The 17,491-nt window shown below is 44.3% G+C and overlaps 1 protein-coding gene across 1 annotated transcript in view; it reads right to left on the bottom strand.

Annotated features, from left to right (window-relative positions):
• Positions 1-17,491, bottom strand: part of PAPPA (pappalysin 1) — a 1,283,063-nt gene that overhangs the window by 1,021,639 nt on the left and 243,933 nt on the right. The window contains exons 2-3 of the mRNA XM_078641985.1: positions 851-915; positions 633-679 (exon numbers count right to left, since the gene is read on the bottom strand). Of these exons, the coding sequence (XP_078498111.1) occupies positions 633-669 (37 nt within the window). The 5' untranslated portion in view covers positions 670-679; positions 851-915. The remainder of the gene's footprint in view (positions 1-632; positions 680-850; positions 916-17,491) is intronic.

Consider the following 17,491-nt stretch of genomic DNA (forward strand, 5'->3'; position numbering starts at 1 on the left):
TGTTTCTTAACTTGAAAAAATTACGGTGGTGGAGGGTCAGAAGGGCAATTTAAACAACCAAGGCGACTTAGGCCCCTATAGCTACTATCAAAACACAAGAAAGTGGCCTGGTCAGAATTATTGTAGGTATGCCATGTTGAGTCAAAAAACCATTAACAACACTGTGGTGATAGCACTGGGCTAGGAAAAGTTCCCATCAGCCCACCCATCTGGTGGAGTATCGTCACGTGGGAGATATATCATAAATCCAATGCTTGATCAAGGCACCTAAGAATGGTGCAAAGATGGATTTTGTTGATGTAATCTTAGACCACAGTGCTTCACTGGTGATGCCAATGGAGTGCAGTGCGCGTGAGAGGTGAACGTGAAACTAAAATTGACTCTAAGGACCAAAAATAAGTTTAATAGGCATGGTACTAAGGTCAAATCTAAAAACACAGCCCAGTAGTTTTGAAAGAATAACTACATCAAGGCACGGTGTGGTGTGGTCGACATGTTTCAGCTAGATGGACATAATGGTCCTAGCTTTCTTCAGGACCTAGTGAATACTGCGACTGCAAATTGAAGTAAAGTAGATTTAGAACAACGGTGAATTTGCGCACTGTAAATAATGGATAAATCCTACCAGTTACCCTGAGCCCAGATGTATACTGGTGATGATCCAATCATACCGTGTTTCCTAAAACAAGGAGAGTAGTGTACAATTCATAGCATGTAAAATGAAAAAACAACAGGCATACAAACAATGCGGTGGAGAAGGTCTCCCCGTAACACAGCAATTGTTAATAATATTACTGGATTAGTGTATGTATATCAAACAAAACATTTTTTTTAAACTTTCAACACTTACCCAACGTTATGTGGGAGTGTGCCTCACCTCACCCGGTCACCCACTCGGGAATAGGGAGGCCCGCTCTGTCAGAATGGAAACAATTTTGAAAGACCTCAGAAAAATCAGGGGTAATGTAGTCCAATTGGTTACATGTTTCCAAGTTAGCACTGACAAAACCTAGTTATAAAAAGGAGATTCAACCTCAACTGAACAAATGGGGCTGGCCATACAGGACAAGCATGATGGAAGGGTAGGTTTTGAGCTTAAATTATGTGGCAATGCAATGTACACGAATATCAGAAAAATGGTAAGTATAAGAATTCTCAAAATCAAAAGGAAAATTAGCGAGCTTACTGGGGCAAGAATGGGGCGTCCTACCTGTCCGTCGGTACCTCTACACCAACATCCGAGAGGGAGTGGAGGTAACTGGCAGGGCGGCGCGCCTGTCTTTTTATACCCAAGTAGATTGATTAACGAGCTTCAGCTGTGCATAAGTGGGCGTGTGATGCCAAAGATCGCGCTGTAAGAAAGGAGCGCATTCGCGTCATGTAGAGACGCTACATACTTGACTCATGCGTGGTAGTAATCAGGGTGGGATCATCATAGAAGACGCGCTGTTGTTTAAGTGCGCATGCGTCCGCTAAAGACGTAAGCACTATGCACATGCGCCCTAGATTTCACTTGTCTCAGAGCTCATTCGACCCAAATGAACAAAATGTTCATGGCGCGCTTCTGCGCAGTGTGTTTATTACGCGCATGCGCCTTGGAAATGGAGCATCTAGTGTTTGTGGACACTAATGTATGTAGTGTTCGCGGTGCGCTTCAACTCATTATTTTAAGATGTGTGACACTTCATATGATATATTGTGTCGGGTGACATTTAAACGACGTGCTAAGGTAACAAGGCACAAGTGTCAAATGTTTTTAGAAGGTATGGTGCAAGTTTATGTATTTTGTGCAAAATTACCGCCTGAAAAAATTGCATATCTTTTTGGAGAAAACATCTGGCAAGTGGGCACATTAATTGTATTTTTGTAGAAAAGGAGAGCAAACAAAATAAATGTGCAGACAAAATTGTCTGTGTAGACAAATTTGTCATGTAGAGTAATGCCCCCAAGGTACTAGCTAGGGAAGTAGATGGATACTGTAATATTGTCAGAGTATCTCCTAAAATGGACGCATAGTTTACTTATAATGATGTCCAGGGTATGTCATCATTAAGCCCCTTGATATGGCTTTCCAAATGGAAAATCCATTTCTGTTCTTTCTTAAATAGGAACTTAGATGTGTCACTGATGTGAGGAGGGATATAGGGCTGCTCAAGAATAAACCACTTCATTTCATCAGCTGAGTGTCTAGCATCAAGGAAATGATTGGTGAGTTTGGTGGCCTGTTTACGACACCTGATGGTACTTTTGTGTTCCCCAATTCTTAATTTAATTTTTCTGGTGGTGTAGCCGATATATCTTAGGGAGCATGGACAGGTAATCAAATAGATAACGTTGTCAGTGTTACAATTTGTGTGTTTCTTAAGGACCCACGTTCTACCTGATCCTGTGTCGACTGTCTTGGTTTTAACCGTCTGGGGGCAAGCACTACATGATCCACACGGATAGTGGCCAGAAACCGGTGGAAGATCCCATAAGTTTCCAGAGTTGTCAGTGTTACAAATCCGAGGTCTGGTGTAGACAAGGGTGTCTCGTAGGCTTGGTGCTCTTTTGAATGCAAATAGAGGTGCGGGGATGTTAGCGTTGGTGGTATTGAGAATCCCCCAATGTTTGCGAACTGTTTTTTGGATGGTATTTGACAATGCATTGAACGTGCTGACAAACGTGAGTCGTTCCAAAGGTGGTTTGGCTGGTCGTCTTTCAATCAGTGCCTCACGGTTGTTATTCGAAGCACGTTTCCATGCTCTTTTTACAAGGTTTTTTGGATATTGACGATCCTGGAGTTGGGTGGCTAGTACAGTAGCATGCTTGTTGAAGAGATCTCTTGATGAACAGTTCCTCCTGACACGGAGGAACTGGCCTACCGGGAGATTTTCCCTTAGGGAACTTGGGTGATGGCTATTGAAAAGCAGAAGTGAGTTCCTCGCCATTGGCTTCGTGAAAAGCTCACTTTGAAGCCCACCAGCTTCTGGAAAGATAGATAAGTCCAGGAAGGCGAGTCTCTCATGACTGTACTCTAGCGTGAAGTTTAGATGTTGATTGCACGAATTGAGCCAGAGATGGAAAGCTTGGATTTCAGGGACTGAGCCCCGCCATACCACCAGAACATCATCTATATACCTCTTCCACAGCACCAGATGATCAAAGAATGGGTTGCTGTGGTTGAGGACATGATTTTGTTCGAATTGGTGCATATAGAGGTTAGCGAGGCTGGGGGCAAAAACACTCCCCATAGAGGTCCCGGAGATTTGAAGGAACAGTTGATCTTCAAACTTGAAGAAGTTTTTTGTCATAGCCAGTTCTGCACAAGATAAGATGAAATTGACAGGAGTGATACTGTCAAGATCCTCCGCTGACTACAGACTTCTGATGGTGTCTAATGTATCTTGCTGAGGTATACAGGTGTAGAGCGACTCTACGTCAAAACTGACCAACAGATCAGTCTCTACATTATACTCTACAGTTGGTAAAAGTCTCAGGACATCTGCTGTATCCTCTAAGTATGTCGGCATCTTCTTGACCAGTGGTCTCAGAAAGAAATCCACAAAGGTTGACAGGGGTTCCAGAAGAGAACCGATCCCTGAAATTATGGGACGTCCTGGTGGTGGTCTTGTGGCTTTGTGAATTTTGGGTAGACAGTAAAAGCCCGGAATAGTTGGTTTCTCTGTGACTAGAAACCTAGCTTCCTGGGGTGTAATCCAACCTTCAATGTTACCTTCATCTACTAAAGTTTTGATTTCAGTGAGTAGATGTGGAGTGGGGTCCTCAGTCAGGCGTTGATAAAATGTATCATTATTTAATTGTCTCAAGCATTCCTGTCGGTATTGGATCAAATCCATGATTACCGTGGCTCCCCCTTTGTCCGCAGATTTTATAATGATGGACGGGTCTTGCGAGAGACACTTGAGGGCCTGTTGTTCTAATTTGGAAAAATTATGGAAGATCCGACGGTCACTGTCTTGCAATTGAGAGACATCATGTCTGACTGCCTGTTCAAAGGTGGTGACATGAGATGGAACCTGATGACTCAAGGGAGTGAAGGTGGAAATTGGACGTAATCCTGTATTTATAGGTATTGTATCGCCAGGTTGAGAGTTATCAGTTTTATCTTTGAAAAAGAAAAAAAGCCGTATCTTACGAAAGAACTTCTCAAGTTCAGTTCTCATGAGAAAAGGATCTCCATGATTAGTAGGTACAAAGCCCAATCCCTTTCCAAGGACTGTATGTTCTACAGTTGTCAGTGCTCGGGAACTCAGATTGACTATTAAGTTCCGCTCGTCTCTGAGCTGGTGCTCTGTTGAGCTGCTTTCCTGCTCCGGGTGTTGGGGAATGTCTGATCGGCCTCCCACTGTACAGTCTGAGGTCCTCTTCTTCTGCCTCGGTTTTGGGCCCGGCCACGCCCTAAAAAAGACTGATCCGGGAAAAACTGAGGATACTGATAAGAATTCAGCTGTTGTGCAAATGGTGGTGGTGGTTGGAAGCCCCAAGGGCCGGGTGGCCACCACGGACCGGGATTGTGATAGTTGCCTGGATGTTGATTATACATGCCGCCTCTCTGGCGGCCTCCTCTTTTGAATGGTCGTTGTTGTTGACCAACCCCTCTGGGATAGATACCAGTATGGCTAGGTGTCCCTGAATCACTTGAGTTAGAATCGGAGCCAGAGGATGACTGTCTTCCCTTACTGTTGAAACTTGGAGCTACATAGTCATCACTGGTGTATGGATAAACCTTGACTAAAGAAAATCGTGCAAGGTCTTTCTTGAATTTATCCATTTTGCCAGTCAAGATGTTATCCTTGTAGTCTTTATTAGCTTTGTTGGTTTCGTCTAGATGTTTCTTAAATAAAGTACTACACGTGGCCTGAATCTGCCCTTCAAGTATCTGGATGTCAATAAGGATAGCATCAGCTACCCTTTTGGCCGTACTGATAATCAATATCAGCCAATCCCGTGTACATCGCCACGCTATAAGGGACCAATCACGTAGAAAAATGTTATCGGTCAAGAAGAGCCTAGGTGTATTAGTAACTATAAGGCCTGTCGGGGCACATTTTCCTCTAAGATATTGTGCCATAATGGTTCCATGGATAGAGGTACGTGTGTGTGATTTTTTTAGGTTGAGCAGCGTAAGCCAGTCATCCTTAGCTATGTTGGGAGTCTCAGGCAATGAACCCAATGGACAAGGGTTTTCATCTAAAATAATTTTAAGCATGTCATCATCAAATGCTAGTCCAGCAAAGTCAGCCATAGTTCAAGAGGGAATCTCCAAAAGCAATAAACTAGGTGAGCAAAAGGGATATACCCTATCAAAAGATATTGTTTAATACAGAAAGACCCGCAACAAGAAGTTGCTCTAAATACTGAAAAAATTAGGGTGGTGGAGGGTCAGAAGGGCAATTTAAACGACCAAGGCGACTTAGGCCCCTATAGCTACTATCAAAACACAAGAAAGTGGCCTGGTCAGAATTATTGTAGGTATGCCATGTTGAGTCAAAAAACCATTAACAACACTGTGGTGATAGCACTGGGCTAGGAAAAGTTCCCATCAGCCCACCCATCTGGTGGAGTATCGTCACGTGGGAGATATATCATAAATCCAATGCTTGATCAAGGCACCTAAGAATGGTGCAAAGATGGATTTTGTTGATGTAATCTTAGACCACAGTGCTTCACTGGTGATGCCAATGGAGTGCAGTGCGCGTGAGAGGTGAACGTGAAACTAAAATTGACTCTAAGGACCAAAAATAAGTTTAATAGGCATGGTACTAAGGTCAAATCTAAAAACACAGGCCAGTAGTTTTGAAGGAATAACTACATCAAGGCACGGTGTGGTCGACATGTTTCAGCTAGATGGACATAATGGTCCTAGCTTTCTTCAGGACCTAGTGAATACTGCGACTGCAAATTGAAGTAAAGTAGATTTAGAACAACGGTGAATTTGTGCACTGTAAATAATGGATAAATCCTACCAGTTACTCTGAGCCCAGATGTATACTGGTGATGATCCAATCATACCGTGTTTCCTAAAACAAGGAGAGAAGTGTACAATTCATAGCATGTAAAATGAAAAAACAACAGGCATACAAACAATGCGGTGGAGAAGGTCTCCCCGTAACACAGCAATTGTTAATAATATTACTGGATTAGTGTATGTATATCACACAAAAATTTTTTTTTTAACTTTCAACACTTACCCAACGTTATGTGGGAGTGTGCCTCACCTCACCCGGTCACCCACTCGGGAATAGGGAGGCCCCGCTCTGTCAGAATGGAAACAATTTTGAAAGACCTCAGAAAAATCAGGGGTAATGCAGTCCAATTGGTTACATGTTTCCAAGTTAGCACTGACAAAACCTAGTTATAAAAAGGAGATTCAACCTCAACTGAACAAATGGGGCTGGCCATACAGGACAAGCATGATGGAAGGGTAGGTTTTGAGCTTAAATTATGTGGCAATGCAATGTACACGAATATCAGAAAAATGGTAAGTATAAGAATTCTCAAAATCAAAAGGAAAATTAGCGAGCTCACTGGGGCAAGAATAGGGCGTCCTACCTGTCCGTCGGTACCTCTACACCAACATCCGAGAGGGAGTGGAGGTAACTGGCAGGGCGGCGCGCCTGTCTTTTTATACCCAAGTAGATTGATTAACGAGCTTCAGCTGTGCATAAGTGGGCGTGTGATGCCAAAGATCGCGCTGTAAGAAAGGAGCGCATTCGCGTCATGTAGAGACGCTACATACTTGACTCATGCGTGGTAGTAATCAGGGTGGGATCCTCATAGAAGATGCGCTGTTGTTTAAGTGCGCATGCGTCCGCTAAAGACGTAAGCACTATGCACATGCGCCCTAGATTTCACTTGTCTCAGAGCTCATTCGACCCAAATGAACAAAATGTTCATGGCGCGCTTCTGCGCAGTGTGTTTATTACGCGCATGCGCCTTGGAAATGGAGCATCTAGTGTTTGTGGACACTAATGTATGTAGTGTTCGCGGTGCGCTTCAACTCATTATTTTGAGATGTGTGACACTTCATATGATATATTGTGTCGGGTGACATTTAAACGACGTGCTAAGGTAACAAGGCACAAGTGTCAAATGTTTTTAGAAGGTATGGTGCAAGTTTATGTATTTTGTGCAAAATTACCGCCTGAAAAAATTGCATATCTTTTTGGAGAAAACATCTGGCAAGTGGGCACATTAATTGTATTTTTGTAGAAAAGGAGAGCAAACAAAATAAATGTGCAGACAAAATTGTCTGTGTAGACAAATTTGTCATGTAGAGTAATACCCCCAAGGTACTAGCTAGGGAAGTAGATGGATACTGTAATATTGTCAGAGTATCTCCTAAAATGGACGCATAGTTTACTTATAATGATGTCCAGGGTATGTCATCATTAAGCCCCTTGATATGGCTTTCCAAATGGAAAATCCATTTCTGTTCTTTCTTAAATAGGAACTTAGATGTGTCACTGATGTGAGGAGGGATATAGGGCTGCTCAAGAATAAGCCACTTCATTTCATCAGCTGAGTGTCTAGCATCAAGGAAATGATTGGTGAGTTTGGTGGCCTGTTTACGACACCTGATGGTACTTTTGTGTTCCCCAATTCTTAATTTAATTTTTCTGGTGGTGTAGCCGATATATCTTAGGGAGCATGGACAGGTAATCAAATAGATAACGTTGTCAGTGTTACAATTTGTGTGTTTCTTAAGGACCCACGTTCTACCTGATCCTATGTCGACTGTCTTGGTTTTAACCGTCTGGGGGCAAGCACTACATGATCCACACGGATAGTGGCCAGAAACCGGTGGAAGATCCCATAAGTTTCCAGAGTTGTCAGTGTTACAAATCCGAGGTCTGGTGTGGACAAGGGTGTCTACAAAATACAATTAATGTGCCCACTTGCCAGATGTTTTCTCCAAAAAGATATGCAATTTTTTCAGGCGGTAATTTTGCACAAAATACATAAACTTGCACCATACCTTCTAAAAACATTTGACACTTGTGCCTTGTTACCTTAGCACGTCGTTTAAATGTCACCCGACACAATATATCATATGAAGTGTCACACATCTTAAAATAATGAGTTGAAGCGCACCGCGAACACTACATACATTAGTGTCCACAAACACTAGATGCTCCATTTCCAAGGCGCATGCGCGTAATAAACACACTGCGCAGAAGCGCGCCATGAACATTTTGTTCATTTGGGTCGAATGAGCTCTGAGACAAGTGAAATCTAGGGCGCATGTGCATAGTGCTTACGTCTTTAGCGGACGCATGCGCACTTAAACAACAGCGCGTCTTCTGTGATGATCCCACCCTGATTACTACCACGCATGAGTCAAGTATGTAGCGTCTCTACATGACGCGAATGCGCTCCTTTCTTACAGCGCGATCTTTGGCATCACACGCCCACTTATGCACAGCTGAAGCTCGTTAATCAATCTACTTGGGTATAAAAAGACAGGCGCGCCGCCCTGCCAGTTACCTCCACTCCCTCTCGGATGTTGGTGTAGAGGTACCGACGGACAGGTAGGACGCCCCATTCTTGCCCCAGTGAGCTCGCTAATTTTCCTTTTGATTTTGAGAATTCTTATACTTACCATTTTTCTGATATTCGTGTACATTGCATTGCCACATAATTTAAGCTCAAAACCTACCCTTCCATCATGCTTGTCCTGTATGGCCAGCCCCACTTGTTCAGTTGAGGTTGAATCTCCTTTTTATAACTAGGTTTTGTCAGTGCTAACTTGGAAACATGTAACCAATTGGACTACATTACCCCTGATTTTTCTGAGGTCTTTCAAAATTGTTTCCATTCTGACAGAGCGGGGCCTCCCTATTCCCGAGTGGGTGACCGGGTGAGGTGAGGCACACTCCCACATAACGTTGGGTAAGTGTTGAAAGTTTAAAAAAAATGTTTTGTGTGATATACATACACTAATCCAGTAATATTATTAACAATTGCTGTGTTACGGGGAGACCTTCTCCACCGCATTGTTTGTATGCCTGTTGTTTTTTCATTTTACATGCTATGAATTGAACACTTCTCTCCTTGTTTTAGGAAACACGGTATGATTGGATCATCACCAGTATACATCTGGGCTCAGAGTAACTGGTAGGATTTATCCATTATTTACAGTGCACAAATTCACCGTTGTTGTAAATCTACTTTACTTCAATTTGCAGTCGCAGTATTCACTAGGTCCTGAAGAAAGCTAGGACCATTATGTCAATCTAGCTGAAACATGTCGACCACACCACACCGTGCCTTGATGTAGTTATTCTTTCAAAACTACTGGGCTGTGTTTTTAGATTTGACCTTAGTACCATGCCTATTAAACTTATTTTTGGTCCTTAGAGTCAATTTTAGTTTCACGTTCACCTCTCACGCGCACTGCACTCCATTGGCTTCACCAGTGAAGCACTGTGGTCTAAGATTACATCAACAAAATCCATCTTTGCACCATTCTTAGGTGCCTTGATCAAGCATTGGATTTATGATATATCTCCCACGTGACGATACTCCACCAGATGGGTGGGCTGATGGGAACTTTTCCTAGCCCAGTGCTATCACCACAGTGTTGTTAATGGTTTTTTGACTCAACATGGCATACCTACAATAATTCTGACCAGGCCACTTTCTTGTGTTTTGATTGTTTCTTACCTTGGCATAGTGGTCAGGGATATTCAGCATGGCTAGCATTTTGCTTTTATAGTTTTCGGTATCATTTAGCACAATACCGCCCCCTATATCACACAGTTTCACAGATATTTCTCTGCTTTTATGTAATCTGTTAAGGGCAGTATTCTCTTGAATGCTTACATTGTAAGGGGGTTTTGGTACATATCTGAGCATGGTTTGTATTTTCACATATGCCACTTTTTCAACTCTTAACCTAGTTCATCCACAGTGGGTGTAAAGGTGGATGGAGGCTTGAGTCCTGATCCATTATAGGAGGTAGTGGGGTTAGAATCCAAGAAAAACTTACGGAAAATGATATGGATGTCTTGACAGAGCTCAACTGTATTAATGTTGGAACCAGGGACAAATGACAGCTCTTTGGATAAAAGTTCCAGGGACTGTTTATCTAGTTCAACAGAGGATAAATTGAACACCGGGATGGAATTCTGCATGGGGGGTCAATCCCTCCAATACGGATGTTGTCTGGTTTGATGGTAATGAGGTGTGTTCTCTGAATGTTGGTTTTGGCCCCATGTTTGATTCCTGAACCTTGTTCTCGGTGTTCCCCGTTGATTCCCTAAAAAACGGTTATTTCTATTTGAGCCTTTAAATTGTTCCCTTCTATTCCCATATTAATTAAATTGATTGGATCCACCCTCTCCTTCTGAATTAGAAGTATCTGTAAATGTAAAAAAAATGCACATTTGACTAGTGCTGATAATCAGTGTGACTAATGTTGTCTTTGGGGATATTGTAATATTGTGCCCAAGTATGGACAGACCCTTATTCTGAAAAAAATCAAATATCTTTTTTAAGTTTATTGGTTTTCTTTTTACTAAGATATTCATTAAAGGAGTACAATTCCAAATGAACTTCTGTTCTTTTTTTGGCTTCCTCTAAACTGTTATTATTTTTCAGACTTTCTTCAGTTTCTGCAAATTCCTTAAGCAGAGTATCTACCATTTCCCTTGCTGTTTCTATAATTAGGATCATTAGATCCCAAGAACAGCATTTAGCAATAAGTGACCATTTCTCCAAAACATTTCTGATCTCTACAAAGAGTCCGGGAACGTTCTTGGTTCTTAGACCATTGGGGATTACTTCTGCTTTGAGGTATTCTAACATGAACTCTGCATGTGATTCAGCCCTTTTGGCTTTCTTTTTCAGATTCAATAATTTCAATCATTTGTCATTGCTTCCTCTTGCAGCTGTAGGGGATTTATTGGTGACACTAGTCTGGCCTATCAGTTTGAAGAAGTCCTTATCACTGAAGCCAAAGATTTTCTTACTTTCCATCGTAACACAAAAACAGATAAGACACTAGGGATACAATGTACTAGCTGACCAATTAACCAAAAGAAATAGTGAAAATAGGCTTCTTGTGTCAAAATACTATACAAAAGTCTAAGAAAATAATAGCAAATGAAAATTGTGAAAAGAAATCAAAATAATACACAATAGTTGTCAAGTAGTTTACCTACTCTCGTCCAGGTACACCACCCTCGTGGCAACGTGCTGGGCACAAGTCAAGACAAAGGAGAGGGCCAATGAAATATAAATAAGGGGAAGCAACCCAGGGGAAATAACATTCACAGTTGCACACAACATAAAGCATCTCCTAATTATTCAGTTTACTCTCTATTTTTCTTTTTTAAATGTATATTGTCTATATCATGCATATTTTTTTAGAATACAGTACTTACGCCTTTACTATCCTTTAACAATCTTACATTATTATTAATTTCCCCTATATAGAATATATTCTTGTCATATTGAGGAGTAGCATGTACTCATGATCTCCCAAAAAGTCAGTTAGAATGTACTTATCCATCCCGCCACTTGAGGGATGTTGTTTTTTATCCCATCCACCTTTCTATCACAGCTATTTAATGGCGTCCCTTCAATTTTGCCTGCTCTTGTGACTCAGGGTGGTCTGTGATCGTATTTTACTTTTAAGACCAATCAAGGAGTTTTCTTTCACTTTTTCTTCTTACCTTTTATCGGTTATCTCTATACATGATATATCAGAGAACATATTATCTTTTATGTGTATATATATATATTACCGCTGCTCCCAAGGGTCGCCTGTTTAGGTTATTGGCAACCACAGAAGTACCATACTTCCAACATGGCGGCCCAGAAAATCCACTGGTTCCAAATATTTACTTCCATTGTAACGTCTGCAACCACAGGTGATTCCGGTTACACTCATGAGTGGAGAATTCTATTAAAGCACCGGAGGCTTCAGATTATGCTTTCTCTTTCTTTACTGCAATTTAACAGCAGCCAATTAAAACGTTTTAAACATACAATTGAAAACAGCATTTCCCAGAATGCTTAGTATAACATCTACAAACCATAGAGACTAGCCCTATAAATGACTCGCTTCCCATGAACATTTCCTCTTTCTTTGCTGCTCGCCGATGAATTATGTGTTGCGACTTTGTTTACCTTTACTTCAGGGTTCATTGTTATAGACTCTAATGTGTGTTTTTTTGTTGATTATTTAGCACATAAAAGGCATTATAATTGCGTATTACTGACTTACTTGTTTGCACTGTTTTGTTGTGCTTTGAGTCGCGCCTCGGCGGCAGCGTGCAGCATGAGTATCGGGAAGGTTTTTCCCTCAGGGTAGTCGGATGATGGCGAGCGTGCTAGGAGTTCTCTGATGCGTCTCACCCCCATCAGAGTGCCTTTACTAGGGGTGGGCGTAGTTCGCGAAGTAGTGCTACGCGAAGCTACGCGAAGTGCACTTCGCACTACGCGAACTTCACGTAGCACTACGCGAGCTGCGTAGTAGCATGTTCGCACTGTGCAAGATGTGTTTTCAATGATTGCACAGTGCGAACAAGCATCCGGCACTGTGCAAGCATTGAAAACGGCATCTTGCACAGTGCGAGCTGTAGTTTTCTGCTGCTCGAGGAGATTATTACTCGAGCGGCAGCTTTCTCAACGCGAACAGGTAGTTTCTCATTGAGAGCGGTCGCGAGCATGCGCAACCACTCACAATGAAAAACCTGACCTCCTCGCGTTGAGCGTTGCTTGCTCGTGGTCGCGAACATGACGTTCAGGACCGCGAACAAGCAAGAATCTCGCCGGGATGTCATTTTGCTTGCTCGTGGTCGCGAACATGACGTTCAGGACCGCGAACAAGCAAAAAATGAGCGCTGCACTACGCTACGCTGCACTACGCATGTTCGCACTGTGCTACGTGCCGCTCGCGTAGTGCGAAGTTGCAAAAACTTCGCAAACTCCGCGAGCGGAGCGTAGTGCTTCGCCCAGGCCTAGCCTTTACCCCTACGTGGCTGCCCACACTTACTGCAAGCTCTGAAGCGGTTCACGGTGCCTTTCCTCGTATGGGCCCGTGTTACTCTGGAGCCAGACGTTGCATAGCCCAATTGGGCTGGTTTTGGGCTACGTGATGCTCAACTTCGTTTCCTCCTTGCTCCGCCCGCATTTTCAAACACGCATTGGAGCACAGGTTGTTTCTTCACCTATCTTCCGGACATCTATTCCTGGGCTGCATAATCAGGACGGCCCAAGCTGAGTGCAGGCTTTTGGAACAGATTGGCTCCCTGATGCCCTCTGTGGGCTGCTATAATTTTTTTGGACAGCTTTGCTGAGGCGCAGTAGAAGTTTTACTTACACTAAGGGTTGCTCCCCCTCGACCAATTCCTTTGGAATTATTTATCCTTGGCAAATTATTTGTCGCAATCGCAAGATATCCACTAGCGAAGGAAGACTGGGCCTATTTTGAGGAGGACGAATATGGGTATTATGAGGAGAAGGATGGCCCCCTCCTGGAAGACAACCTGGTTGATGCCTTAGATGCATCAGTCCGTCAATAAGGCGGTGGAGGTGACGGTTCCCCAGACGGTCAACAAGGCGCTCACAGCCGCCCTCAAACCCATTACTGCGCAACTTGAAAACTTTGCACAGCGGCATGGGATGCACTCTCAGGAGTCATTGAAACCAGCAGCGTGCTCCTCGGGGGGAGCAGCTCCAACTAAAGGCTTCCAGCTGGCCGCACGCGCTGGCCCTGACTAAGATACCACCTCCCTCCTCATCGGATCATCAATATTCTGGGTCCTCAGAGCCTGGTCCATCCTCTTCTAAGAAGGCGTATGACACTGACATGGATACCGACACGGATTCTACAGGGCATACTACTTCCCCTAAGAAAAAGAAGGCTAAGAGGGTTTCCATCGATTCCCTGTCCTCAGCCCTTTACCAGACAGCAAATCCCTTTGACTTTAACCCGCAAGACATCATCCATTCGAGGTCCTCAGATTGGGCTCCTCCGCCGGAGGAGGCAGACTATTTGCAGCAAAATCTGAGGCGAAGTTTCGATAGGGAAGTTCGGAGCAGGTTGAGATCCGAGTCCCCCTGTCAGGACGTCCTGGATAAAGTGGCGAAACGCCTGACATTGATCCCAATATGCTAGCCTTTTTGAAGAAATTTGTAAGGATCCCAAAAAGGGCATTGACTGTGCCTGGCGCGGTTGCCAAGATAAACTCTTGCATACCACTGGGCCTCAGGCAAAGATTTTAGAAATGGCCTTGGTGGACCGGTGCACCAATTGACCCTGACATCCTCGCGGGATGGACCCAGCGAGCCATCTGTTTCCTTGGAAACACGAAGTGTGCTATTGCCACTGAGAGCAGGAAGTCCCTTATCATGCGCATGGACAGTAACCTTGTCGAATTGGCCTCGGCGGAACCAGGCCCCTCGGCGTAAGGATTGTTGTTTGGTGAGAGGTTTGTTAAAGACGTCTCCCAATACCTCGGGACCTCCACCTCTCTGGACAAGGCCCAATCAAATATCAAGCGGAAATTCCAAGCTGGCCTTTTTGGTTGGGCCGAGCGAGGCAGGGGCCGCTCACCAGGCCGCCAGTATCATCAAGGCCCTCCCAGAGGAAGTGACGGCCGTGGTAGAGGCGGCACGTTCTACCCCACAAGACGTTTTAGTCGTAGCCGGTACCACGTGGAGGACAGAGGGGAAACTTCCTGCTTCAGATTACTGCAGGTAAGACCAATGCCTCTATCTCTATGTCCCCTGGGGGGTCGCATTTGCCATTTCCTCGACAATTGGCCAGTCATTACTCAGGATGCCTGGGTATTACAGACGGTCTAGGGATTCCTCATAGACTTCTTTCAATCACCTCTTTAGAGTGTTGTTCCACCCCCTCTGTCTTTTTCCCAACAAGACAGACTTTTTATAGATCACAAAATAGCAGACTTGCTGGAGAAACATGCGGTAGCCTATTGTGACAACAGGCCCCTGGTTTTCTGCAGCAATGTCTTCCTAGTCCTGAAGAGAGGCAGGGGTTACAGGCTAGTGCTAAACCTGAAAGATTTCAACTCCTTTGTCCTGTACAGACATTTCAAGATGGAAGGGATCCATCTTCTGACAGACATTTTGAGACAGAGGGACTGGATGATCGGTCTAGACCTCAAAGATACCTGACGGTCCCAATTTTTCCCCCTCACCGGCAGTTCCTACAGTTCCAATGGCAATGGCGAGGCAGACGTCTGGAATATTTGGTTCTGCCTTTTGGTCTTTACTCAGCTCCTTGGTATTTCACCAAGTTGATGAAGCCAGGGACCGCTCATCTCCGGGAGCAGGGTATTCGGTTAATCATTTACCTGGACGACATACTGATAATTGCTCCCTCCGCTTCCCTAGCATTGCAGCATTTGCAATTGAAATTGTCTCTATTAGAGAATCTGGGTTTTGTAATAAGCAAGACAAAATCTGTTCTGGTCCCAGCGCAGTCACTGGAGTTCTTAGGGTTTGTGATCAATTCCCAGGCGGCCCAACTCCAGTTGCCCAAGCTCAAGTTGAGAGATCTGAAGAAAGAATTGAGAAAGACTCTCGGTGCAGAAGTCATGTCTCTATGGGCGATTGCGCGCTTACTAGGCCCTTTAGCTTCCTCCATACAGGCGATATTTTCGGGACCATTGCATTATCAGGCCCTTCAGCGTCTCAAGATCCAGCACCTTCAGAAGGGGCTGTCTTACTCGGACCAGGTTCCGCTCACGGACGAAGTCCGGGAGGAGGTCAAATGGTGGCTAGCCCACGTGGATGCCTGGAACGGCCGGGCAATCTTCGGCTCTCGCCCGGAGATAGTCATAGAATCTGATGCCAACCGATCGGGTTGGGGGACTCGATGCAGGGAGATTACCACAGGGAGCAGATGGTCTCTCCATGAGTTATCATTACACATCAACTGTCTCAAGCTCCTGGCGGATACATTTGCGATTCGCACTCTCTCACCCAGGATGGTATAGTGCTGCATCCTCTTGCGGATGGACAACATCTCTGCGGTGATTTATATATAAACAAGCTTGGGGGGTACAAAGTCCCCGATGTTGGCAGAGATCGCCAAAGACTACAACCATTACTGCCTTGCTCACCAAATAACGGTGGTAGCAGAATACCTTCCGGGGAGGGACAACACAATAGCAGATTGGAACTCCCGTCACTTGAAGGATTACAGCGACTGGAAGCTCCATCCAGATTACTTCCAAATAACTCAGTCACTTTGGGGCCCCTATCACACGGATGCCTTCACGCAGTATTGGTTGAAGACAGTCAATTACGCCTTTCCCCCCTTTGTCTTGATACCCAGAGTAGCGAACCAGATCGCTCTGCAGAGAGCGGAGCTAGTACTAATCACCCCGGTATGGAAGGCTCAAGAGAGGTGTGGCGCCGCGGCCAGGGCGACTGACGCTGGAATCTGGGGATCACGGTTCGATCCCCGGCTCCGGCGGCAGGTTAGCCCAGCACCATGCGACTCTGGGCAATAGCTTGCTTAATCTTCCCGATGGCCCCCAGCGCCTAGAGACCCTAACGGGTGATTGTGCGCTATACAAATGTGGATTATTATTATTATTACCTTGGTTTCCAGAGCTGTTGGAACTGACGTGCGACTTCCCTCTTCATCCTTCTTCCTTCCCGATGATTCTCCAGGGCCCTCAGGGAGAATTGCACCCTCTAGTTCTAGAGGGGCAATTATCCCTGATGGCCTTGAGGCATTCAGGCCATAGTGGGTGTTGCCTGGAATTTCGGAAGAAGCTTCAAGCTTCATCCAACAAGCCTGGACTCCCTCTACCAGGAAACAATTTGGTTTTGCATGGAGAGCGTGGCAGGGATGGTGCTTGGAGAAGCACCTGGATCCCGTGGAGGCGGATCTCTCCCACAATATACATTTTTGGTCCAAAAAGGCATCTGATGGTCTATCGTATAGGTCGGTTCACAATTTGCGATCTGCCATTTCTGAGGGGCATATGCACATTGATGAAAACCGGTAGGTATGCATCCGGTGGTTTATAAACTCCTAAACGGAATATGTGTGGTGAATCCACCTAAGTATTCTTTCTGGGATGTGTCTAAAGTTTTGAATTTATTTGATAACTGGCCTAGCAATGAGTTACTCTCAAGGAAACAATTGTCTGCAAAATTGGGTATGCTTCTATATTTATTGGCATGCCGCCGTGTCTCTAATGTTAGGGTTTTGGATTTAAATGGTAGGATATTTTCTCCTGAGGGAATGTCATTTGTAATTTCTGCTTGAACTAAAACTTTCTCCAGGTTCATTGATTACAATGCTTTTCCATTGAATGATAAATTGTGTGTAGTGAAATGTGTCAAGGTGTTTGAGGAATGTACACAGTCTATCAGACCAGTAGGTTGTTCAAGGTTGCTAAATGCTTTACAAAAACCTTTCAAGCATGTTACCTCTACTACTATTGCCAGGTTGCTCCAGTATGTAATGTCAGAGGCAGGCATTGACACAGACTTA

This window comes from Lissotriton helveticus, chromosome 5_1, assembly GCF_964261635.1.
Source record: "Lissotriton helveticus chromosome 5_1, aLisHel1.1, whole genome shotgun sequence".
NCBI classification, from domain to species: Eukaryota; Metazoa; Chordata; class Amphibia; order Caudata; family Salamandridae; genus Lissotriton; species Lissotriton helveticus.